The sequence below is a fragment of the Aquila chrysaetos genome, chromosome 13 (assembly GCF_900496995.4).
Source record: "Aquila chrysaetos chrysaetos chromosome 13, bAquChr1.4, whole genome shotgun sequence".
Taxonomy (NCBI): Eukaryota; Metazoa; Chordata; class Aves; order Accipitriformes; family Accipitridae; genus Aquila; species Aquila chrysaetos.
Genome location: NC_044016.1, coordinates 15,432,740 through 15,457,638, shown reverse-complemented (window position 1 = coordinate 15,457,638; position 24,899 = coordinate 15,432,740). Strand labels below are relative to the sequence as shown.

At 35.6% G+C, this 24,899-nt stretch overlaps 1 protein-coding gene across 3 annotated transcripts; it reads right to left on the bottom strand.

Moving 5' to 3' along the window:
- Position 1: 1 nt before the first annotated feature.
- Positions 2–24,596, bottom strand: DYNC2LI1 (dynein cytoplasmic 2 light intermediate chain 1). 3 transcript variants are annotated; one of them, XM_030034501.2, is made up of 13 exons: positions 24,382–24,594; positions 23,502–23,619; positions 22,236–22,270; positions 21,770–21,839; positions 20,657–20,745; positions 18,301–18,487; positions 15,733–15,801; positions 14,282–14,359; positions 12,650–12,726; positions 12,227–12,297; positions 11,681–11,778; positions 9,640–9,732; positions 2–1,799 (listed from the first exon to the last, which is right to left on the bottom strand). In XM_030034501.2, exons 1-13 carry the CDS (start codon positions 24,393–24,395, stop codon positions 1,734–1,736), a joined length of 1,065 nt encoding a protein of 354 aa, XP_029890361.1. In that variant the 5' UTR covers positions 24,396–24,594; the 3' UTR covers positions 2–1,733. The 3 variants fall into 3 exon arrangements, with proteins under 3 accessions (XP_029890361.1, XP_029890363.1, XP_029890362.1); XM_030034503.1 differs by lacking the exon at positions 24,382–24,594 and adding an exon at positions 22,723–22,823; XM_030034502.2 differs by lacking the exon at positions 14,282–14,359 and having other exon boundaries at positions 24,382–24,596.
- Positions 24,597–24,899: the final 303 nt, after the last annotated feature.

The window sequence follows — 24,899 nt, the reverse complement described above, 5'->3', positions numbered from 1 at the left end:
ATCAAGAAATCACTTTAATTTTATGTGTACTATACAACCAATAAGTACAGGATCTTTAAGCAATATAAAAGTTACCTAACATGTTTTTGTCTTGTAAATGATGGTAAATCAGAGAAGACAGTTATGTTATTTATATCTCTTCCTTCTTTTCATTACCAAGTTCTAAACCTTGTTTTGGAAGCAGTTTGGGAATTACTAGAATAAATTTTTGTTTCTTAATAAAATGTCAATTTAACTAGGGGGAAAAAAACCCCATAAAAGTTGTTTGCCATTTCTTAGAAGCAATGTAGTTTGCATCTTTGGAAGTTATTCTCATGGGCTTACTAACATCCCAAAGAGACTAATTTATCCATTTAATAAATATAAGTACCTCTCAAAATTGAAATCCTAACAGATATAGAATTCCTAAATTTTGTAAGTTTTCATATTCAGTGAAGAAATTTATTACAGAGGCAGAGCTAGAGATTTCTTCAAAAAGGTAAGTACATTTGTATCTTGAAATTCCATAATAATATAATTAGTTTAATTTGATAGTTTTGAAATTATGCACTTTGTAACGAAGAATTTGAAATCCTTGAGTTAATGCAAGTTCTCCACTTAAGTGCGAGGCCAACATTTTTTTGTAATATCTTTATGTATAATACTCTGAGATAAAAATGTTATATCAGAAAAACATTTGGTGAACAAATATGTTAAAAATAACACATAACTTTAAAGAGCTTGAAAGATACCACATTAGTTTGTCTTTCCCATTTTTATGTGCATGTAGGGTTGCTCACCAGGGAACATTCTTACGCTCTGGTCTGCCAAGTGACTGTTCAGACATTGACTCTCTGACAACAAGTCTTAGCTCTCAAAAGACACCTCTGGCTTTAATCTAGATCTTGTCTTGCCTATTTTCAAAACAGTACATCTCATACTAGTGAGGATGTCCATGGACAAAAAGCTATACCTAGTTTAGGCTAGCATTTCACCAGCCTAGGCTGAATGTGAATCAATTATACTTCTACCATTAACCAAGTATCTGTCAAATTGATTAGACTGACTTCCTAGCATTTGAATATTTGACAGAAATGTCCGTCTTCTAAATTCTGTGCAAAGTTATTACAACATTATATATTGCAAGAAATAATTCCCATATTAACTCTATGATACTGAAACAGAGATAAAGCAAACTTCTGAGTTCAGGTCAAACGTGGTTTTAATTCCACTTTATTCTGCCAGTTTTTGTGGACCTGTCCTATTGAAATACATCAAACAATGATGCAAATATATTCTTAAGCTTTGCTTTTTGAATTATATATGCAAAGAACTAGGAAAAGATGCCTAGCACACTTGACTATGCAGTTTCATATTTTGGGTGTGAAAACTTGTTTGTATTTAAATACATGTTTAGGGCAGAAGCATTCAAAAATAAACCAGATAATGTGTTATAAAATAGGTAGAACTGACTAATGCCAGTCTTCATATTCAAATCCATCTCTGACCAACCTGGAATTCCTTTCTCACCACTTTTTAAAACTCTTATGTCAGTACTAAGATATAGTTAAATTTGAACTGAATGAATAAACAGCTCTTTTTATTAAAAATAATAACAGGAATGCTTAATAAATACTAATTTTGTAGTTTCATATTGTATATTTTCTACTGCATCAGATTAAATTGCTAGTGTAATGTTAAAACGATTAAAGTAATTTTGTAAATGTTAAACTGAAGACACCTATAGCAGGTCATCAATCAGAGTCAAAATCCATTTCTTTCCAGGATTTAGAGGCATTTCTTTTGTATTGTTCAAGTTCCTAAAACAGAAACATATATACATATTAATCTAATCTCCTCATGACTAAAAGTTATGATACATACATTAGCCACTTGAACATTTAAAGCATGTACAAACATTTTTCACTGTAGAAAAAATGTACTATATATATTTTTACCTTTAACAAAATTATACTAAAAGTGCTATAAATTTTGTCACATTTGTTCTCATATAGGGAGCTGGATTTTATTTATTTATTTATACCTAGATACTTTCTAGGGAAGAAGAAATTTTGTCTTTTCTTAGACATTCAGTTTGAGAAACCAGGCTCCCTATGAACATGCAGAAATGTAGCACTACATGTGTTTTAAAAACAGAAACCTGAATTATCCAACAGAAACTACTGTTTCACACACATGAAGTCAGAGCCTTTCAAGAAGCAAAATGGATCCGTAGTTCCTTAAGATTACAGAAAAGAAACTAGAAGAACAAAAGAACAAAGCCTACCTTTTTTTTTTTTTAAGCGCAGAACTGAAATGAACTTCTGTAAGTTTATGTGTCACCAGTGTGATAACTTAGAGAGCTACCAGTGGACCTCAGAAACCCCTGCAGAACACAGGCTTGTCCAGAAAGCAGTAAGCAGAAATATATTTGAGAGGAATGCAATGGATGTTTAGGAAATTGTCATACCATATCTATTCAATCTATAGTACTGGATATTTGTGGAAATGTTATTCATCATTGTTTGAGGTTTTTCAGGAAGTGTATTACTCATGACAGACAATGATGCCATGCTTTTACTTCTGTTTTGTTTTGGTTTTCAATTAGTAGTTAAAATATTCTTTCAGGTGCTACTGTTTAGTAGATTGAAAAGTTAGCATCTCTGTGTAAAAGTAAAATGTAAGCCCAATGTGGTAATTAAAATTATGCATCTTCTAGATAGCAATTGGATTATTAAAAGCAAACAGAGGCTCAAGTTGTGGAGGTATAAATAAAGCTAATTAGGTATGAAAGATGAGGCAGTCTACATTGTGCTATACTTGACATCAGCTGAGTACTACCAAGGTAGACAAATTACCTCATTTCAGTCAAAAGTGATACTGGGAGTTTTGAAGCCTATAATAAAAGGTTCTAGCAATGTTACCAAATAACAATTTCATCTTCTGAATTTTATGTAGTGGTACATACTGTCAGAAATTATTTCTGAAGATTTTTTCAGCAAAAATTAATTTAGAAAGCACTAAGATTGCTTTTAATTCATTTAAGAATATGAAGGCTTCCAGTGTATTTGCAGGAATATGATACTCTAATGAGGTACCGTTAGACCTAACCATGTACTGCTTGCAATACAAAAAAAGTCATCATACCTTACTTAGATCAGGAAAAGAAGTGGATGTAAACCAGTGATTAGTATAAATGTAGCAAAGACCCTTAAAAGTGGGCATGTGCTTTATATGATTGATATTCTGATTTTTAATAGAATAGACTTGACAGAGTAAGGGAGGTTTCACTGTCGGTATACAGATACCAGAACTGACAAAAATAACAAAATTCACACCAGGTGAATTTAATAGAAGTATTAATTCTCAATACACAGCACAGAGGGAGGAAGAAGAAAATAAAGGGCAGAGCAACAAAGAAACAATCACCTAAAAATTGTATGGAGATAATAAATGGGATTTCCTCTCTCTCAGGAAATAACTTCAGCAACTTTCTTAGCAGTGCAAAATTTTCAGAAAGCACCACAGATTTATGAGCAGTAAGAGGATTTTTAATTAGTGCATACTCTTTATGATGCTTGCAGGAGTCTAGTTTTACAGTTGAGTAACTCGTAGATGACTGACACAGAACATATTGTGTCTAGTCTAAATCTAGTAAGTTGCATTATTAAATACAGCTCTAGTACTTCTGAACTGTTCTCTCTCTAAGCCAGTCTTTACTCAGTATTTTCACTCCCTCGTTATTAATATAAAGTAATTATGATCTTGGAACATACTGAACTGTTGGAAACATGCCAACAGTTAGGAATAGAAAGAATACTGTGATGTTTTAGGGAGCAGATGTAACCTGGTTTATGATAAGTAAATAATTTCAATTCTAACAACTATCTCAAAGGCTACAGGAAGGGGTAAAATTAGACAATGAAGTTATACATATAATGCCAGTGCTGTCTGGAGGTCGTGTCTACAGGTATTGCCTAAATAATTAGCCTTACAGATCTGTCATCTGACTAAACTGTTTCAAGAAAGAGGCAGATAATTTAGCAGAATTTATTTTGCTGTAATTTTAGCTAGCTAGAAGGCAATTCAGTGTAAAGGCAATTCAAAACAATACAGAAATGCAAAGTATCTAAAACCACAGTATATATTAGAACTGTATAGCTATTCCACTACATACAGAAGTACAGAACAAAAAGATAAATATTTGTTTTGGAGACATATCTAGGTAAGACTAGCATTTAAACAATGAGGAATGAAAGAAAGAAAAAGGGATGAAATGGGAGGATATTTACAAAAAATAATCTTTAACAGATTCAGTGATTCAGGAGGAAAAATGCTGTCAGGAAAGTACACTTCTTTAGTTTCCATGCAAAACAGGAAGTAAAATAAATCCCCATCAGTCAGAAATGTAATGGAAAAATCTCTCAAATGCAGTTTAAAGAGCACTCCAGAGATCCTTTTGAAAAAGGGTATCTTCCTGCTCATAAAGTCCTATACTACAAACATAAGCAGAATTCTGGAATATACTATAACTATACAATCAGCTAAGAGATCCTCTCCCCAAACTGAAAGAAGATCCTACGAAAGAATGTATCTCAAAGTATGCCAAATGTTCACACTAGCATTATGCTTCCTTTGTTTTCCGGGTACCAAGTGTCTGGGGCACAGATCAGATTTACAAAGAATTAACTACTGCAATTTAAATATACTTTCAATGTAAACATTATTAGTGCTAGCAACTTGTCCTAGATGTCTCAACACTGGTATAAAGCAGATTTTAATATTTTTTTTTTTAACCTTAATGCTTCTGTATTTCTGTGTTTCTATAAATTCTTCATCTGTCAAATGGCGCAGATCACACCTAATCTCATAAAGGGATTGGGAAGAAAGACTTAACTGATGTTTGTGAGGCACTCAGATAAGATAACATTACCACACATTCTCAGTGAAAAAAAATTAATACTTTTGTGTTCATTGAAGTGTCTGAATGGCAGGTTGAGAAATAAGGTACACAAAGAATAAGGATGATGAAAAGAAATACTGAACAATTGAATTGAGACATCAGCAAAATAGTATATGATCATGTAATTAAAGACAATACTATAATGTCTAAAAACAAGGAGGAAAAATTAAGATCGTAGGAAAAGCCTTAATTGTTGCATTTCCTCAGTTCTGAGGGACTGATATGACTTTTAACTTTATTTTTCATGCAGTTTCTTACTGAAAGTGCCCTCAATCTGGAACGTGGTGAAAATAACCAAGTACTGAAGCAAGGATTAAAAATCTTAAGCACTTAAACTTCAGTAGGAGATTTAAGAACAGTGCTCTAATAATGCTCTTTAAGTCGGTTTAAAAAAAAATAAAATAAATCTTTTGTACCCATTTGGACGTGCTTTCTTGTGAAAACAAGAAAGCTTATTCTTGGCAGCTGAGTAAACACCCTAAATAACTTTTTCTCCTCAAGATGAAGACTAGCACTTCTCCCCCTCTGGAGAAAGATGCTACTGCTCTGCTACCCATGTTAAGGTGCCTGTTGTACTTCTCTGCCCAGTAACACTGATCTGACCAAGGAGGTTCATTGCACAACATGCAATCTTCTCTTTTGTTGAATGAGACTGAAATTGTTTCCTGAAGTTCTGCAATATGGTCACGTCAGCAAAGTATGCTGAAAAAAATACGGCTTGCTTTCTGTTGGCCAACACAGTCCCCACCTCAAACAGACAGCTGTGGATCTGACACTGAATTGACTTTTAGTTGTGAATGACATGGTTAATTAGGTTACTCCTACTTTAGGGGAAATAGGACTATGCTTCCTTGAGAGATGTTATAGAACCTTTCCTTCTTCTGTTTATGACTTACTAAAGTCTTAACAGTTACAGCCCTGTTCATTGAGATCTGCTTCCATTACTTCTTGTTAGCTGACACCAAACTACACCAGGCATCTACTTTTTCTTTTTTTTTTTTTTGAGTATACTTTATGGCATTAGGCTTCAGCTAAAACTGGCACCAATCCCTAAAGAAATACCTCTGTGTAACAAGGACCAAGTCCGTGTGAACTTTGGCATTGTGTGACACTGACTTCCTAAGCACCTGACTGGGAGGCTAACCAATTCTTCGAGCTCAAGGTTAGCTTCATCATTTGCTTCAATGAATGAAGCTGCAGTCAAATGTCCAGATGAAAAAGGTGCAAGACCTATTTTAAGTATTAGCAGTACAAAGCATAACATGATAGCTAAGACCTGAAACAAACAAAAACCTTTGAGAAGACATCTTAGAGTACTTGCCTCTGTGGTAGAGAGCATTTCTAAAGGAAACAGAGAAGACACCCCCATGTGCCATCTCACTGTCACAAACACTTAGAAGGAACTAAGGAACAAGACTTTCATGCACACATAGGTGCTCACAGATGCAGGTGGCATATGTGCAGCTCTATCAACAATATTGTTTTAAAAGATCTCACTCTTATTCAAGTTACGTGTGTACCTAAAATGAAATTAAGTTGACCTTAAAGCATCACAAGTCAAAAAGCTAGCAGAGAATGGAGAGAAATTGATGACAAGTTTGCCATGTTGTTTATGTTTTACGTGGACTGTATGAAGAGTTAACAGCAAGCTTCACATTTAAGGCCTAATAAATATGCAAAATGAATGTTTTTCTTCAATCTTGAAAGCCCTGCAAAGAGCACAAAATTCCAGTAATTCCTGGAGAGAATCTGCTAGTTAAGATATACATTAAAAACGTAAATTCCAAAAAGGTCCCCTGGTGCTGTATTCTCTCTCTCAGAGCTTAACTCCAGAGAATGAAAAAGCAGTAAACAATTGCAACAGAACTATCTGATATAAACCTAAACAGTGTATGTCTGTGGGGTAAGAACTAGGAAAAGAATTCAGAAAAGACATAGTTGAGAGAGATGTGCTCTATCTTGAACAAAGGTACAGTGAGGAAAAGGTAGCCTCAGACAGCTTTCCAGAGCAAAAAGGTCTAGAAATAGAGTGGTACGTCTCATAGTTAACTCTGAAAATATTAAGGAGGCAAAATAATATGGTCTAAAAGAAAACACTTTTGTGGCAGAATGCTGATGAGCTGCAGTCTTAACTTCTACAGCCAAAAAGCATCTCAAAAATACTAGCTGACAGTACATGGGAGTAAGCCAGTTACTTTCTTGTTTCTGTACTTTTTTTTTAAACTGTTTTCTAATTTTATACTTGAGAATTTAACCTTTTACTCTGCTAGAGCGTACAAACCCTAGCTGCAGAGAAACCCTTTAACCAAGGTTACAAAGTTGGAATTGATTTAATAGATTGCCAGTTATCTATAAATCTATTACAGTATTATTGAGCAGTTCTGACGAAGACTGAGTCAGTCAGGTATGCTAGTTCTTCTATCAGACTCAGTGACAGGGGCTGTATTTTGTTTCAGTTGCTATGTTTTTGTGTTTATTTTGCCTTTAAAGCGTATCTTTAAGATAAACAAGCAAACTGGTGATCACCTAGAGTCCAAAGTGGCATATTAACTGAAAGTAACCAAGGGAAATAGTAACGTGCACTTCAGTGATTTTAAAATACATGCTGTTGTCATATGAAACTTTCATTTTGCAATATGTTCCATTAGCAACATGTTGCATATTAAACATCTTAATATACTGTTCCTCCTACGCAATAGATATCATGAGCTCTATAAAGAATGTTAGATTTATGATGCACTTAAAATCTTCCTTTAAAAATAGAATTTTGCGCCACTTTTTGTATAACTGGGAAATCCAAAGACACTTCAAGAATCACTGCAACTACAGAGTTCTTTTCTTTTAGATGTATATTGCTATCTTGGTGCATTCCAAATTGAATGGAAGTCTTGGAGTATAAAACATTTTAATAATGTGCAAATAATCTTGTAAAAATTGAACTTCATGATAGAGAAGTTTAGGAAATAGCTCTAGATAACAAAAGTAATTTTCTCTTTAATGCTCAAATTACTTGTAGTAGTCCCACTAAAAGAAGCTACTGGTTTGCAATGCCCTTGAACTGATTAAGATTCTAAAAGCCTGTCTCTTTTGTTTAAAACTAAAAAATTAATAATTTCCTGTATGATTTAATCAACGCATACCAGTATCTTCTTTTGCAAGACATAAGTATTATCTAAAAATAACGAACCTAGTACACCATACAGTTATTTTGAGATATATAGATACACTGGGTATGAGATTACATTATAAATTCCAAAAGCAATGTGCTTTACAAATTTTAATGATTTCTAAGACTGCTCTTGATGTAACCAAAATTCAGAACTGATGCCTACATTAACAGGATATTACAGGTAACATGCAAGTTCAAAGACTGCAGGGTATCCTTGAAATTGCTTTATTCTTTTACATTATTAATAATGTATTTCTTTGGATCAGGTAACTATGGGTTTACTGCCTTATGCAATCTAACTAAACTCTACAAAAACATGACAGCGACAGCAGTAATAATCTAATCCTTTGGCTTTCTTTTACAAGCTTGCAAAAAGATGAAATTTGCTAAGGTATTTTAGGGTTAGTTGAGATTAACTGCAGCGCGATTCAATAAAACTCCCTCTCATCTTAAGAGTGGGGGTCTGTAAAAGCATGTGAGATCTAGATTGGTACAATCCATCATCTTAAAGCACTCTTAGAAAAACCTCCTTTAACCACAGTAACTTGGTCCACAAAGAAGTTAAATGGTGTACAAATAGCCCACATATATATAAGCTGTGAGAATAGAGTGGAACGTTTCTCAGTCATTCTAGCAAAGAATTTTCTGTGTGTGAAACAGATGAATCTATACAAAATAGAGTTTCCAGACTCAGTATGTGATAATTCTTCCAAACAAAGAAAAATACACAAATCTTGGATTGATTTTAACAGACCCATACCTATGATATCAATGAAGACTGTATACAGTATTTCTACTCACGTGATGTTATACACTGATATCTATAAGGCAACGTTCTGAACTTCATCTAGTTTGCCATAGATTTTTTCTGTAAAATTAATTCACCACAAGCATAGGGAAATGCAGAAACACTTCAACATTAGTAAGAAAAAATAAAAGGCCCTTTTCCCACTAAAGGTCTTTCCTGGAATTCAGGGGTAAGCCAAATATCACTCTGTGGAATAACTCTGTTCACTCTGTTTAAGATAAAAAGTACACAGCCTGCAAACTCAAGTCAAAAATGTTATCATCTCAGTACCTTTCCAGTTTAAATAGTTTTGAAGTAGAAAGACAAAAATAAAAAAAGTAAACAGCCCCCACCCCAAACCTTGATACCACTTCCTAGACTTTCTGCTAGTCAACACCCAAATGAGAGTACAGGGTGCAGAAGTAAAAAAATTACTGCCAAGAAAGCTTCACAGCTTTGCTTCAGTATTATTTTAGTGAATAATTCTGGAAAAGAAAGGGAAAATTTGGATTATTCATTTCTAAAGAAACCACAGAGCCAAAACTTCGAGATCTAACAATGCTCTACTGGCTAGAAGTGTACCAATGGAAAAAAACCCCAACCAACTACTAGGCTGAAAACGAAAGTTGAAGTTATTTAAAGGCAAAAAGGGGACTACGAGCATATTCTACAATTAATTCAGCAATGCTGGTGGTTCTGGAATACCTGACTGTGAACAGCAGTTGGAGAACTACCACACACCTGTTTTTTCTGAGCTCTCATGATATCGACTTCATACTCGACGTATTGTAAATCCTGTGCAGGGTCCTTGGTATCTTGTAAATCACAGAAACTCTAAAAGAAGAAATGACAAAACCCCAAGTAATAAATTTTATCTTCTGTTCTTTTAACAAGAAAATGCCACACTGCAGATCTAATGGAATTATTTGCTTTTAATACAAATGTATTAAAATCTTGCATTTATGGAAGAATTCTGTGCTATAGGACACAGATTAGATTAAAAACCCCAAATCTTAACATTGGTAAAATGATCAGAAAGTAATAGTGCAGTTAGATCTTAAAGGAAAGAAAATATTCTCATTTGGTAGTTGTTTATTATTCTCTCCTCAAAATGAAAATATCGTTTCTGGCCCATGACATTTGGGCATAGTTAAGGTTGCTCTTGCTAGAGCATTTAATACTTAAGACTAGAATTCCGTTCTGGTTACCAGAAGCGTTCCTTCAATAGCTGAGAAATTGATTACTATCTTTTTGCCAAATACCTGAATTTTCATTTACTAACCTTGAAGGAACTATAACTTTAATTCCAAAGAAGCAAATACACTAATAGAAAGAAACACTATCAAATAAAGAACTTTTTTTAAAATGTTGTCCTGCAGTTTTCTCCTTACTCATAACAAACAGAAAGTAGCAAGAAGGCAATCATACAAATGATAGAATAAAATAAAGCAGAATTAGACTTACTATTAGATGAGGTGATGGAAAAAGAAATTTACAATGCATAAAAATAGCTTTAAAGTTTAAAGCATATTTTGGAACCAAAACAGAAGACTGAGAATCTACTTGGAAAATCTTTAAATCTTCTTTAGACTGATACCTTAGAACACTGATGGAGCTTGCAAGATGAGAAATCTATTCATTTCTCCAGCTGCTTCAGGGGGAGTACAGCAGTTATTGGGTGGGCAGTGGTGGTGGGGGAATGTTTGTTTATTGTGTTTTAAAAAGGCTATGAGGAAAACTAACATGAAAAATAACAGCTCTGTATAGTTTCTGAAAAGTAAAGTTTAGTCTTTATCATGTTGGGGCATACTGTACTGAGAACGGCATCTTAGTGATAATTTATTCTGGTCACAAACCACCTGAAATAATTTGCAGGCTTTGATATGTAGCAGTCAAGTGAGCGGGAAAGAATGAATTCAGATTCCTTCTCACCATGAATGGAGATCCATAGACTGAAAATTAGAAAAAGCCCAGTTTGTGCACCATAATTTGAGAGACAGTTTCATAGCCCTGACTGACTTCCTTGCCTGCCCATGTAAGCTGTAGAGCAGGAAATGGACAGGGTTAGAGAACTGTGATACAGTCTAGTACACAAGGAGAAAGCAGCAGCCTGTATTTGCTCAGGTCAAGTAGAAAAGAATTTTGATTTCCGAACAACAGCAATTACTTTTACTGAAAAGAAGTATTTGGGGGTTTGCCTCTTGGGACCAGAAACTTCTGAAATATGTGCAAGATTTATCACTACATAGGCACCAAAGGATTCTAATTACCTTGCAAATCCAAACACTTCCCAGAGCAAAATGACGGATTTTGGCAAGGAACTCTAACACACTCGCCTCATTCAAAGCCTCATGCTCTAGGAGAACAAGGACCAGCATCTTGCTGCAGCCAGGAAGAGCTCTCTTCTTGGAACATCATTGTCATTTGGTTTAGATATTAGGGGACATGTGACCTTATAAAATTCCAAAAACACTGAGTATAGCTTGTGTCTCAATATAATGAAAGGCAATAGTATAACTTTGGAAAAAACAGAGGGTTACATCAGTACTTCCATTATTACTAAATCTAGGAAGGTGACTGAAGATGTAGAAGCTAATGATCAAAGCACTACTACATACAAATCTGTATCTTTTAAAAAATTATGAATTAAAAAGATTAGAAGAAACGAACTGCTAAGTGAGACTGAAATTCCAGTCGCCGGGCTTGAAAGAAAAAAATTAGTAGTGATGTTACTACTATTCTGTGTGAAAAGAAGCTGTGCAGCAGACATGTAAATACTTACCTTGGGAGGAAACGTTTTCTCAAATACTTTTTTCCACAGTTCCAAAGGTGTGTTTGCACGCATCTTTCCGATATCACTATTGGAGGCAGGTGGTGGTCCTAAGGATTACAGCACAGCACAAAGTGATACAAGTATGTTGTCATAACAACATAAATCATCAAATCATTTTGGATAATGATCTATCTAATTTAATATTTTATCTTCTACAGTGACAAGCTGCAACAAGTTTGAAAAAACATTGATCTCCTACCATGAAACGAGTTGAGTGGTATTGTACATTATATTTTCTTTCAGATTTAAGCTTGTTGGTACTTTACTATTTGAAGTAGTCCCAATACTTTATTACACTGTCTGACAAAACTGCACAAGTGATTCTCAATAATATAAACACTGAATGATAATTTTAAACTTTCTAAGCCATTTCCTTCAATAATCTGTTAAAACTGATGCTGATGTGCTATAATTTATTTTTTATTTGCTTAAATTTTTTTTCTCGTTTTCAAAAACAATTAACCAACAAACACAATGAACAGGAAATGACCTAACCTATTTGGCTCAGTGAATCCAGGCCTGCTGGTATAAATAGAGGTTTGCTGTGATCCACCGATACAGACTTGCTAAACAGTAAAAAGAAAATGTATCAAGTGAGCATTTAGCAATCAATGAAAAATTACAATATTCTAGCAAAGACTAGGCTCTTACTGGGCTTTGCATACAAATACATGCAAATAAAAATCTACTCAATACTAGTGGTGACCATGTTTCTAATCCATCAGTTTTGGAATCAAAATCAAGGAGTTATCACTGTCCTGTGCAGAGATAGGCAGCTGAGACACAGGAGTCAAAGTCCATGAACAGGAATCTTTCAGAGATCACATTTAAGAAAAAAAAAAATGTTTTGGTGATTAGAATATTTTTATTAGGTACTTTCAGACTCTGGGCAAGATAGTTAGACAATAATTATGTTACCTTTTATCATAGCCAAATGCCAAATGATTAATAAGAACACGGGCTTTCAGCAGGAGAGCCTCAGATTTACTGGTAAACTAAATGAATCAGAAAACAAAATATACATTATGATCTTCCATCACAGAAATGTTACATTATGTCATCCACATAAAGGATTTCAGATAGAGCCTGGCTAATTCCTGACTTCAATAAATTTGGTATGTGTTCACTGAATTTACTAGAATAAAAATCTCACCCTCCCTTTCCAAAACATGAACGTACTTGTCACTGAATATATAGATCAAGAAAGATTAAATGAAAAATAGTATAAAGATTAAAGAATAAATTTTAAAATATTAATTCAAAACTTTTGAAGTATGCACATTGAGACACAAATCTTTTGCCTAAGACTAATGACTCATTAAGATTTTAAAATACATTAAAAATTATCCAGAATACCATAGACATTTAGAAATGTAATGAATAACTATAAAATTGTTCATACATCACAAAAACAGCTTGATAGTGGCAGAACTGGTACAGATTTATCAGAAAGCAGCTCCCAGAATATCTTCTCAAACAGCATGCTTATTCCTGTCTTTTGTATCCTATATCCTATATCCAGATTCATGTCTTTGAGAAAGAAGTCAGACCCCTCCTGTGGGAAATGTAAGTTTCTCCCACTCATTTCAATGGGAATCAGGATTGAGCAGCCAAAGTTTTAGGCTCCTAGTTTTTAATTTTTAATTACAATAATGCTTAAATACTTAAAAAAAAAATTAAATTAAGACAGTTGTATTCTCAGTTAACAAAAGATGAAATCATGTGTCAAAGTACAAAAGCTGTACAATTTTACATGGATACAAATGGACACACTGTGATTATAACAATTTAAAGCAAACATAAATTGTCTGGTAATCAAAATAAGCCACTATTAAATATTATTTATTACATAAATGATGGTTGATACAATTGGAACCATCTTCTGATGTAAAGAGAGCCCAAGAGGCAGCTTTTTTGGATTGTGAACTTGAGCATGCATGTTTCTGCCTTTACTCAGAAGGTGATCTGCCAAACTCAAAATCAATTTATATAGCCACATAAATACTTCATTGTCCACATGGTTGGCAGTTCCTACTCATTACTGTAAAAAAATTCCTGCCTTTACTCTTCAACACTCTAAGTGTGATAATCTGGTATGCTTAACTGCTGTGAAGATGAGCCCTTGGTTCTAAGTTTTTAAATCTGCCGAAGCCAGGTCACTAGATGTAAGTTCGTGCTTCTACCAAAAAGGCCAGTTCTCTAATTCTATCTAGGGTGATCAGTTTTGCCCATCCTCCTTTCTTGTACCAAAAAAATTTTGCCAGACATGCAGTAAACTCAATATGGGAGCTGAGTTGCCTAACAGATAACTATTTTTATTTAGTTTTTGCTGATACTGGCAATTATGTAGTTTGTTCACAAGGTATATCCATCCATCCCCTGCCAACACCTGTAACCTGTTTGACAGATTAGCCCACGAAGAAAGCTACTGTAAAACCAATTAAATCCCATTTTCTCTAGGAGTTTTACATTTCTATTTTTTAAAATTTTTTTTGTAACACAAATATTGCTCATCTTCTCTATCCTTAGTTAGAAAGTGAATATACACACCACTAATGATGCTCCATAATAATGTGAAACAAATCGAAGTGTCTTGCTTATTATTTTCCTCATTTCAGAGTCAAACTCCTGAAAAAGTTGATATCGGAACATATACATAAGAAACAAAACCCAAAATATTACCGCTAGAACTTTTCATTTTTTGTATACACTGCAATGCACTTAGGCTACAATATATGAGGCTTTCAGCTGTCAGCATAATTATATCTTAAGACAGAATCAGTAACAGCCTACTCTGAAAAGAAATGTCACAATTTCCCTTTGTTTCTTTTTTACAGAGGGAGCCTAATTCAGGCAGTATGTTAGTCCAGAAAAAGTTTCTTAATTGGGAATGTGTATTCAATTTTCAATTAATTTGTTTCATTTTGGTTTAGATTTTTAGAAGTAGAAATACTGCCTACTAGAAGAATAAGGATTTTTTCTTTTTGTGAAAATAGTTAACTTTCAGTAAACCTTTGGGTATATGCTCTCTAAATTGTAATACCTGCAAGATTTGAAAGATACATAAAAATACCATTTCATCAATGTTTCTTTAATATAAGATCATACAGACGGCCTTCTCTGAATAAAGTGGGCGAAAACCTGGTCCCAATGAAGCCCGCAGGAGTCTGTCCATAGACCCCAAAGGAATTAGGCTGTTATTCTCTGCTTATTACATGAAAGTCACTGATTTTTTAAAGAGGTCATGGCTCAGCATAAAGCCTCAGTGTGACAGAAGGCACAGTACCTTATTAATAAAGAATTAAGTAACTCAAAGAGTCAGCCAACTATCAATGCACTATGTAGTCACCCAGAGAAGCACAGGCTGTCAGCACGGCAGCTAAAAACCAAACATACTGTTCTAGTTTCTCACGATCAAGTGCTGCTTATAAATTGAGTATGCATTTGTTTGGATTTTTAACGTCCTGGGAGAGAATCCAGCAGTACTCTGACATTTCTTTCCTCTCCCCTCTAAAAGATGCAATTACTGACTTGTCTCTAAAAAGTTTGGTACTTAAAAAAAAGTTCCAGACTGAAATGATAGTTTACTGTTCATGCCGCCACAACTACCAAAAAATCTGACCAGCTGACTTGAGTGATGCCCCTCTTTCACTGCCATAAACTTACAGCTCCTGTCAGAAGGAACACATGGAGCTGAATTTCTCTCATTATAAAAGAAAGTCATCAACATGATGTTTTCTTGCTTCCCTCTTTGGTCTGCAGCAACTTGTATCTCAACATTTTCCAAGTACATCTCAAAAATCATCAGTTTGAGAGTGTTCTGTGAAGGAATGACAGTATGCCTTCCACAATGCTGTTGGATGGAAAGATTTTTTTTGTGGTAGAAGGCTGACTGGCCATACTTTTCTTCAAATGATTACTATTATATTACCAAGATTTTAGTATATAGAATCTTTACCAGGAATCTTTTAATTATTAAAAAAAAATTAATTATTACTTACATGAAAAATATCATATTTGCTTCCAATTATCACCAAGGGTATTGGAAAAGGGTCAACTAACTCATAATCCTATTAAACAGATATATGACAGTTAAGCAGTGTAAACAAACTGTAGCAGATTCCAACTGTTAAAACAAATGAAAGGGGTTAAAATTAATTCATAGAAGACAAGCTCTATTTTTTTAAAACCTTAAGTTAGATGAATAAACTTTAATGCAATATCCATACCATATTCTACAATTTTCTCATTTTCTTCATAAATGGTCAGGAAATAATCCCTCTGAGCAGTCAGAACACTTACTGGCATAAAAGGGCTCTTACACTACATACTCCAGCTCCAACATTAGATGGGAAGGGAAGAGAGGAAAAACCTCATATATTCACAGAACTGCCAGATTGGATTAGTAGAACTGGCTTTTTAACACATTTCCCATCCTTGCATCATACCCAAAGTAATACAGACAAAAGCTCAAGAAAATTAAGCTGAATGATTTGCTTGTGTCACATGTTTGTCCTCCCCACATCACATTTTCCAAACTCTTAAAAAAGATTTAATGTGATTTTCAAGTGTTTGATACCAGCAGAAAGAGGAAATGTCACCTAACAACCATGAAAATGCAAATCAATACCAATGGACAAAACCAGCTCCGTGGGTGTAACTGTTAAATAGCTAACTTCCAATAAAAGTTTTAATAAGTAGATTACAATAATTCTCAAGTTATCTGGAAGGTTTTCCTGTAGTCCATATGAAATGAGACAATCCCCTTGTGTTCATGCAAGCATTTAGTCAAGCTGCTTTGGTTGCAGCAGAGTGGAAAAGAGATGTGTTGTAGCAGAGGTTGACGTAACTGTTCCCTTCTAAAACCAGTTATTTCACATACAGGTTAAATGACAGTCAGTATATTAGCAAGAAGCTGCACATTCTGAAAATCCTCTACTTTGAGAGGAAAAATAATGGCTTCACTCATACACTGTCAAGGCAAAAGCTTTGAGCAAAATTATCATAACTTAAAGTTGGGTGTATGGTATACAGAAGTGGGAAAAAAAAATTAGTTTTAGTTTCTTAACTAAGAAAAAATTAATTCCGGATAACATCAGGAACATTAAAATGGCATGCTGAACCCTATTTGTCTTTTGACTATGGAATTAATTTTCGACTATGGACTACTTTAGGTGCATCCAGCCTTTGTTAAACAAGGTCTGCAACTGATATACTAATGCTTTATCATCACAGCCAATAATTCTTTCTCCAGGCCAATGGAATATGTCTAATCCTTAAAAAAAAACTCTGAGAACCTCATCAATTCCTGTTTATCACAAAAGTATGTTTAGTGATAAAAAGGCAAATAAAAATCTGAGTAAACTGTCATTTATTTTGACTACAAAAGATAGTATTTTCTCCCACAAAATTGACATACTTTTTTCTTGAAAAATGATGAAAGTAAAAAGAGAACCAAGGAGTAACATACATTTTTGTTTGCATCCTTTCTGGTTTTGATAATGAAGACTGAATAGAAATTCTAGTTTAGAAGGTACAATTGTGTTCCCTACAGGGCAAGTACAACAAGTCTTCTCTTCTTAACAATTAAGAAGAAAATTCTATTCTTTTTACTTATTGAAAAAAGCTTGCAGTTTTCCAATATGTAAGCCCCTATATGTAAACTTGACACTGTGGTCATGATTTATTGCTGAGTGTGCTTGTAGGCATTTTCTTTTTGTGAATTACCTTCTCTAAAAGTAAAAAACAAAATCGTAATCCAGCAGATCTCAAACCCTATACTCTAAATTTACTGAGTGTTGCATATGTTGCTTTCTCATAAATTTTAAGTTACTTTTAAATTTTTCAGCTATATAAGCATTTGCTGTATTGCAGCATTTTATAGAAGTTACAGTAACTAGATTTATGTGCCAAGTCTTTGAATTGTTGAATACGTATTTATGCATTATATACACACAACATTTGCAGAGGTTTAATGCACAATGACTTTTCATTTCTATTGCGCATAATCTAGTTTAGCTTTTCCAGAGATTTAGTTAGCAATTATGTTTAAAGGACTGATGTTAACATTTCTGAAACTTTATAATTTAATTAGTTGTCAGATTATCAAAAGGCATTGAGTTTGTGATAGACATTTAAATAAATGCAAAGTATATAGTCATGTTGATGGCTGTTATAACTATATTCTTTGCTTAAATTTGTACCTTCAGCTAGTCTCTTGCTAGATGACTTTTGTACATTCTAGTTTTCATCTTCATTTTAAAAAGATGGGGGGGGGGGGAGGGAAGCAAACTGCTACTCTAAAACTATTTCTTTTGATTGGTGTAACATGCCATAACAATCACATTAGATATCTAACAAAAAGATATAAGAAACCTTCTTTCCTTGTTTCTGCTCTTATTGAATTTTTATTAAATTGCTATAATTTTCCAGTGAACAGGTTCATCTACAGCAAATGGATTTTCAGTCATGCATAAAAATCCAAAAGAGTTGTTTATGATTTTCAAAAGCATTATCTTTAACTGTATAAAGGCCTGTGACATCTGGAGAAAATATTACAAGTAACTTACTGGATGATCCCTCTGCAGATTGTTCCACATCCTCTGTTTAATTTCAGTAGCTACTTCGGGATTTGTCTTTTCTAGTTTGGTTAAAATTTTGTTCACATGGTTCCTGGTGACCTGCAGAAGTTTCTCCATAGTAGTCCAGAGTTCATTAGGTTTGGACAGATCCAATACAAGAACTACAGCAAATGACCTATTAAAAAGGCATTATTTGGTCAAATCTTTAGCGCATGAGACAATCAACATTTTCATATACAACCACACCTGTAGTACAAATGCCAAAAGCAACAAGTGTGAAAATACAAATGCTAAGATAGAATTAAATGTGACAGCAAAGGAAGATGGCTTTTAAGGATACCCTGAGTTCTGAAGAAACCTTTCCCTTGTCTCTTGTTCAGAACTATTACTTTAGCAACTTTCCATCAGAGGTTTTGGGGGGACTGTATATATCAAACTTTGTTTCTGGAGACTTTGTTTCAAAGCAGTAAAGTATGCAAATATCCTGAGACCATTTAGCTCCTTCTTCCTGTATGACTGGGCACTTCTACTATCATGTATCACTGCCATCTCATAACTCTACAATCCTAGATGAAGCAATGTTAGCAAATGGTTAGGATCTTTCTCAACCATTAATGTATTAGAAAGTTCTGTACTTCCATTATTCTTTTGTAATACGAAATGGAAAAAACTGGTTACAGGCAATATTCTGTGCCATGGACTGCACCAGTTAGCTGGAACCTCAAATGGGTGTATGAGAAGGTCTTGTGAAAGGTAAATGGAAGAAGTCAGAGTACTCAAGACATACTTAGCAATTACCAGGCTTTTAAAGGTGGATTATGATGAGAAATGCTTTAATATAAACTCCTCTCCTTCCAAAACCCTGCCTCCCCAAACTCTAACTCCATTAAAGTGCAACTGTAAAGAAGAACACTGCAAATGCAGCCATTTGAATGGATGCAATCATCCCTTCACATTCCATCCTGACTTGAAAAAGGGGATTCCAGACCAGAGTGGTATTAGAAAGACTACAAAGCAAAGTGAATGTCCAATTTCACTTTAAAATCCTGTGGGGAAAAAAATCTGGTGAAAAGTCTCTTGGTGAAACTAGATATAGTTCATGGAACTTTTAAATAAGCAAATTGCTTGACTACAGACAGATGAGAAAACCAGTGAGAAGCACTTAAGCTGAAATGGCAGAATTTTTGACTAGCATGTTAAAATACTGCCTTTTGAACAGAAGCGGTCTTACAGAACAATGTTGCTACCCATTAAAGAATCTTAAGACCATCCACATTAGAAGATTCCTTATCAGTAAAAAGAGAAGAAAAGACTGATGGAGGTAGAGCTTAGTTAAGTTCATTTAGACAATAGTTGAAAAATGATAGTTGATTTCCGCCCCCCCCCCCCCCCCCCCCCAAGCTCTTCTAGAAACAAAAAGCTTCACACGCCAGAAGTGGTTTTTTTCCTTCCTTCTGTCTTAGTCTCTCACTAAATAATGGCTTTATCTCAATAGTCAAAACAGCAGCAAATGTACATGATAAAAACTGTATACCTCCTTTTTTATTTTTTTTTTCACAGACGTTAAAACTCACCACCAAAGAAATAAAGCAATGGATCATAATACAAAATTTATCTTTTGATCCATTTGTCTTCTTCTGCTTTCAAATCCACCTTTCCTAACCAGAAAAATTATTAAATGCAACCCCCACCATCACCTTCTCATTTCTTCTTCCGATGCTATTCCATCACTTTTACAGATTTTTCTCACTACATTCTCTTAATTCTCTCCAAATTCCTGTTTCCTTTTGTCTTCAAATAATTTCAATAGTTTTAGTGCCTCTCAGAAATATCATCTCTCTTGTAATGATCTTCTTATCAGATGGTCACCTCACTTCCCAAAAATCCAGAGATTTTTTTGGTCACAATTTTTTGCCTTGTTTTTCACCCTAAAATACCACCCTTCACAGAGATAGCATCTGCATTTGCATACAGAAGTAGGAAGCAAGATTTTATTTTTCGTATGCCCCCAAGTTGCTTTCTCTGCTCTTTCACTGAGCATAAAGATACTATGTCTTCTCTTTTTCTGTATTTCTTGTTCTACCTACTTAAGGCCAACCTATTTCCTTCATGTTATCACCTTCTCTTGTTGTTGGAGATTGCTAAGAACTTGGCTAATTAGGAGAGAACCATGAAAAGAAAGGTCAAAGCAAAGTATCAGTGGTATTACAACAATTTTTAGAAAAAATCATACATGTTCTATCTTACATTTTGAAAGAGTTTTCCACATTAAAAGCTCTAGAGATTTACTTACATTTGAAGGAAAGCTGAAATTAACTTTGGAATTCTAATATTAATCACTTACCTTATGTTGTTGCTACTGATTGGTATTCGAATCAGTTCCAGTAATGAGGTTCCACCACCTAGTTCCCAAAAATGAGCTATATCTTTAGGCTGTGAAAGAGTTTCTTTATGTTAGAAATGTGTGCTTCCATGCAAAACCAAGAGAAGATCTTCATCTGATAAACTGGCTTTTCATGCAAGTGACTCAGAACAAGAACATATATTATTACACTAGTATTTTCTGAAAAACAAACCAAATAATAAACTCCCCAGGTTCAAGAAATCCCATACAACACTTACAAAAGACTCCTGGCATGCCTATGACTGTCTTGATAAATTACCACAGTAAAGTAAAAAAGTCAGGAAGCATGATTAATGATAAACATAAAAAAATCAGGTTCTCTTCCCTTTCTTTTTGTTTATTGCAGCTCAAGACTACTGCTTTTTAAGAAGTTTGCAACTGGAAAAATAATAACTCTCTACCTTCGCATTTAGTTTCTGGGAAAAGTTTTAAGTGATTTTTATCTTTCAGAGTCAGATTTTCCACTCCCTGCTTCAGTAATAGAAACAGAAATTACCTGCAGCAATAGTTATTGCTGCTGGGCAGTGTTGTGCTCTGCTGTGATGGGAATGGGTTCAATATTTCTGTTAACATAATCTGCAGTGCAAAATTTTGCAATATGGACAAGTAACCCAAAAATTTAATTATGATTGAACATTCTCCAAGATGACTGCTTCTCTCACAAAACTGGTTGTATTTTCGTCAGTTTGTACTCATTTTGTGTATTAAAGATAAAGGCATGTATACAATGTTACAATGGGAAAATAAAAGCACTCAAACACAACAAACAAGGTAGTTTTTATAAATTAATCTGATTGCTTTGTGTTATACTTTGGTCTCTGATCTACTGTGTTTTAGTGAGAAGGAAAAACATATTACAGATTAAAATACAAAATTAAGCTAGCTAATTTAAATAAAATTATATTAAAAACCCCCTTTTGTTTCACAAACAATAAACTAAAAAACCTAAGATTCTTAGACATAAAAATAAAACACATATATTATATATATATTATTTTTTATGTGTGTGTATATATATAAAGATATGGTAGACTATACTTTCTGAATACTCACTGTATTGTGTCTCCTTGCCCTTCTTCCAAAAGTATATTCCAAGGCTAATGTTGGCTTTGAAATCTCTTCCCTATGCAAGGAAAAATAACTTCATTTTGTCAAGTTCCTCTAAATAAAGCAAGCTAATTCTACAGTTATTAAATTATATTTATCAGTCAGTTCAGAATTTGGCTTAGAAACAGCAGCAGAGAGACGACGCTTTAAGGCAACAGATCTCACTTGCTGAAGACAGAAGTAGCAGCACCAACCTGAATAGATGGCCATTTAAGCTCTCTACTACTGGAGAAGGACTGAAGGGGTCAGATGACAGGTAGTAATGAAGGGAAGTTAAGTTTATCCGTAAGTAATCAACTGGTCACAGAATACAACATCTGTATACATTTATTATGAATTATCCCACAATATAACTATTTATATAAAATTCTAATCCACAGTTGAAAACTACTTTTAAAAATTTAACACATACCTCTCAAGACACCTCAGTATAATAGTGGTCTTTCCCTGGAAATTAAAAACAAAGAAGAACCCTAGTGTACTGTCATTAAAGCATAGAAGTTGTATCACTAAATGAAACTCACTCATTTAACATTCCAATAATAAAGTACTGGAAAAGCATAAACTCAGGTAATTGTTTGTAGCCTTACAGTGGAAACGGCCAACTTTCTGTCAGAATCAAGTTACACTACCATTATTATAATTATAAACTAATAGAGATGACAAATACAGTAATAGGAAGAGTGGGCTTAAAATTAGACATTAGTGATCAACTTGGCCAACTCTGTTAAATTGCTTAACAGTTTTTAATTATTAATAATACATTTATGTAATGTTTGGTTTCCACTGGAATTAATTATTACCAATGAGATGGAAATAAAAAGAATGCTTAAAATACAAATAAACATACATAGAAGTATGTCTTTACACTGTTGAAATTCAGACGCTGAGTACCATACCACACTGAAGGGGTTAGCACTTCTACAGTTTACTCTGGTGTCCTTTCCCATCTCAAAAAAAAGTGAATTTCAGGTAAATCTGAAAAGTCACTGTATTTTCTCTAAAAAGGTATTATAAAAGTGCTGATTAAGAGGTTGCACATATACCAATCCTTCTAAAATAAAACTTGTATTCTTAAAAATATGACTCACTTGGTCAAAAAGGTAAATATTTCCTTATTTACTTTACAAATGAATGCTAACAGAAGAAAAATATGAAATTACTAATGACCAAACTTATGGGACAATAAGGCTTGTGGAATCGTGAGTTCGCAATCACTGGTAAGGCATGTTCAAATAGGTCTGACATAATACAGACACAATGCATAGCAGGATGTTAAGGCCTCTATCGACAACAAAACTGGTATCAGTACACTCAAATTGAATTGCTACCAGTTAAACCTTTACAAGGGGAAATTTGACACGTCAAACAATTAGAGAGTAGAATTATTTACGGCAGTTACTTTTACAAAAATTAATGAAGCCAAATCTCAAAGAATTAGCACATCACTGATAACAATGGTTGAAGTTTTGACTCTCCAAACCATAAACTTGAACTTCTGAATTGTAATGTCTCATTGGTCCGCACTCTGTGGAATGCCCAATCTCTGCAGAATCAGAACATGACATATTTTGTCTTTAGAAGAATTAAGTGGACCTTAATATCTGAAAATATCAGCTATTTTCCCTGCCACAAACTATGTTTGAAAAGCAGAGAATTGAACAGTATTTAGCATTACCCCATTTTTGTTTCCCATAAATAATATTGATTTTTCCCAAACTTCCACACGCTTGCCATCGTCATCGGGGTTTTCGCTCTTCTCCACTTCAGCTATAGCAAGATCCCATAAAGTATCACTAGTTGGAAAAAACAAAGAAAGAAGGTCATCAGAGAAAAACAATGGACGCTAGGCCATAATTCCTGCAAATATCTAAATGGATAAATGAAGGGTATTGCGGTTTATTATTATTATCTGTTATTATTCTTGTTGTATATCACATGCCCTCTGCTTGTCGAAGTACTTCTAACAAAACCAGGTTAAGTAAAATTCCTCAGGTAACCCCAACAGCCGTTTGTGGCACACACTGCCAGCTGTGTGGCGGGAGGTTTTCTTTTGAGTACGTTTAAGACACCTTTAAAAGGTTTTCTAACGATTAAGGCTTTTCACAGCACCCTGCAGCTCAGGCTGGCAGTCTCTGGAGCTCGCGGCTGCCGGCACCGGAGGAGCCGGTCACGGATCAGTGGACTCGGGAGGGCTCCAAACCTGTCCTCGGCGTCCCGGGGAAGATACCGCTCGGGGAAACGAGGGCTTCCCCTTTTCAGGCTCCCCCATGGCCACCTGCGGGGGGGTGGGTTAGGCCTCCCCCTTTTCTGTGGGGTCCCCGACAGGAGCAACCGGCTCCTCGCTCCAAGGGCCAGGCGTGCCCCCATCCTGCCCTCGGCCCCGCTCGCTTTCGGGGACAGAGGCCGAAACGGCCCCTTCTACGCCTGCCTGCCTGCCTGCCTGCCTGCCTCCCTCCCTCCCTCCTCCAGGCTGTCCTCCCCGGCCGCAGGCTCCGTCCCCACACGGCAGCGGGGGCGAACTCCCCTCACCGAACCCGGGCAGAGCCCCCCGTTACCTGGCCTTACGCATCGCTCCTCGGGGCCCGGGCCTGGCTCCCCGTCGCCATGGGAACCGCGCAGGGCACGCTGGGAAGTGTAGTTCCGCGGGGCGGGGGGCGGAAAGGGACGGAGGCCGCTTCCCAGCGGGGCCGTGCCGCGGCCTCGCCCCGCCTTGCGGCCCGCCGCTGGGCTCGACTCAGCCCTCCTCGCTGCCGCGGCGCTGTTCGCCGGCTGCCTGCGCGGCGCAGGGGCGACCCCCGTAGCCGGCAGCGGTGCGGCGGGCGGGAGTTTTGTTTCTCTGCCGGTTGCCCGCCCTACGGCGGGCTCAGCCGCCTCGGGGGCCGCGGCCGCTGCCGCCCCTGAGGTGAGTTAAAGGCCCGCGGCGCTTCCACCGAGGGTCCCGGCCCCCCCCCCGGGGCCCCGGAGTTGTTCGTGGGATCCGCAGCTGCCTCTGTTTTTCGGGTGCTGAAAATGGCGCCCCGCCCTACTACCACAGTGAGCAGAGCTGGTGTGAGCGGTGGTGGAGCCGCTGGGT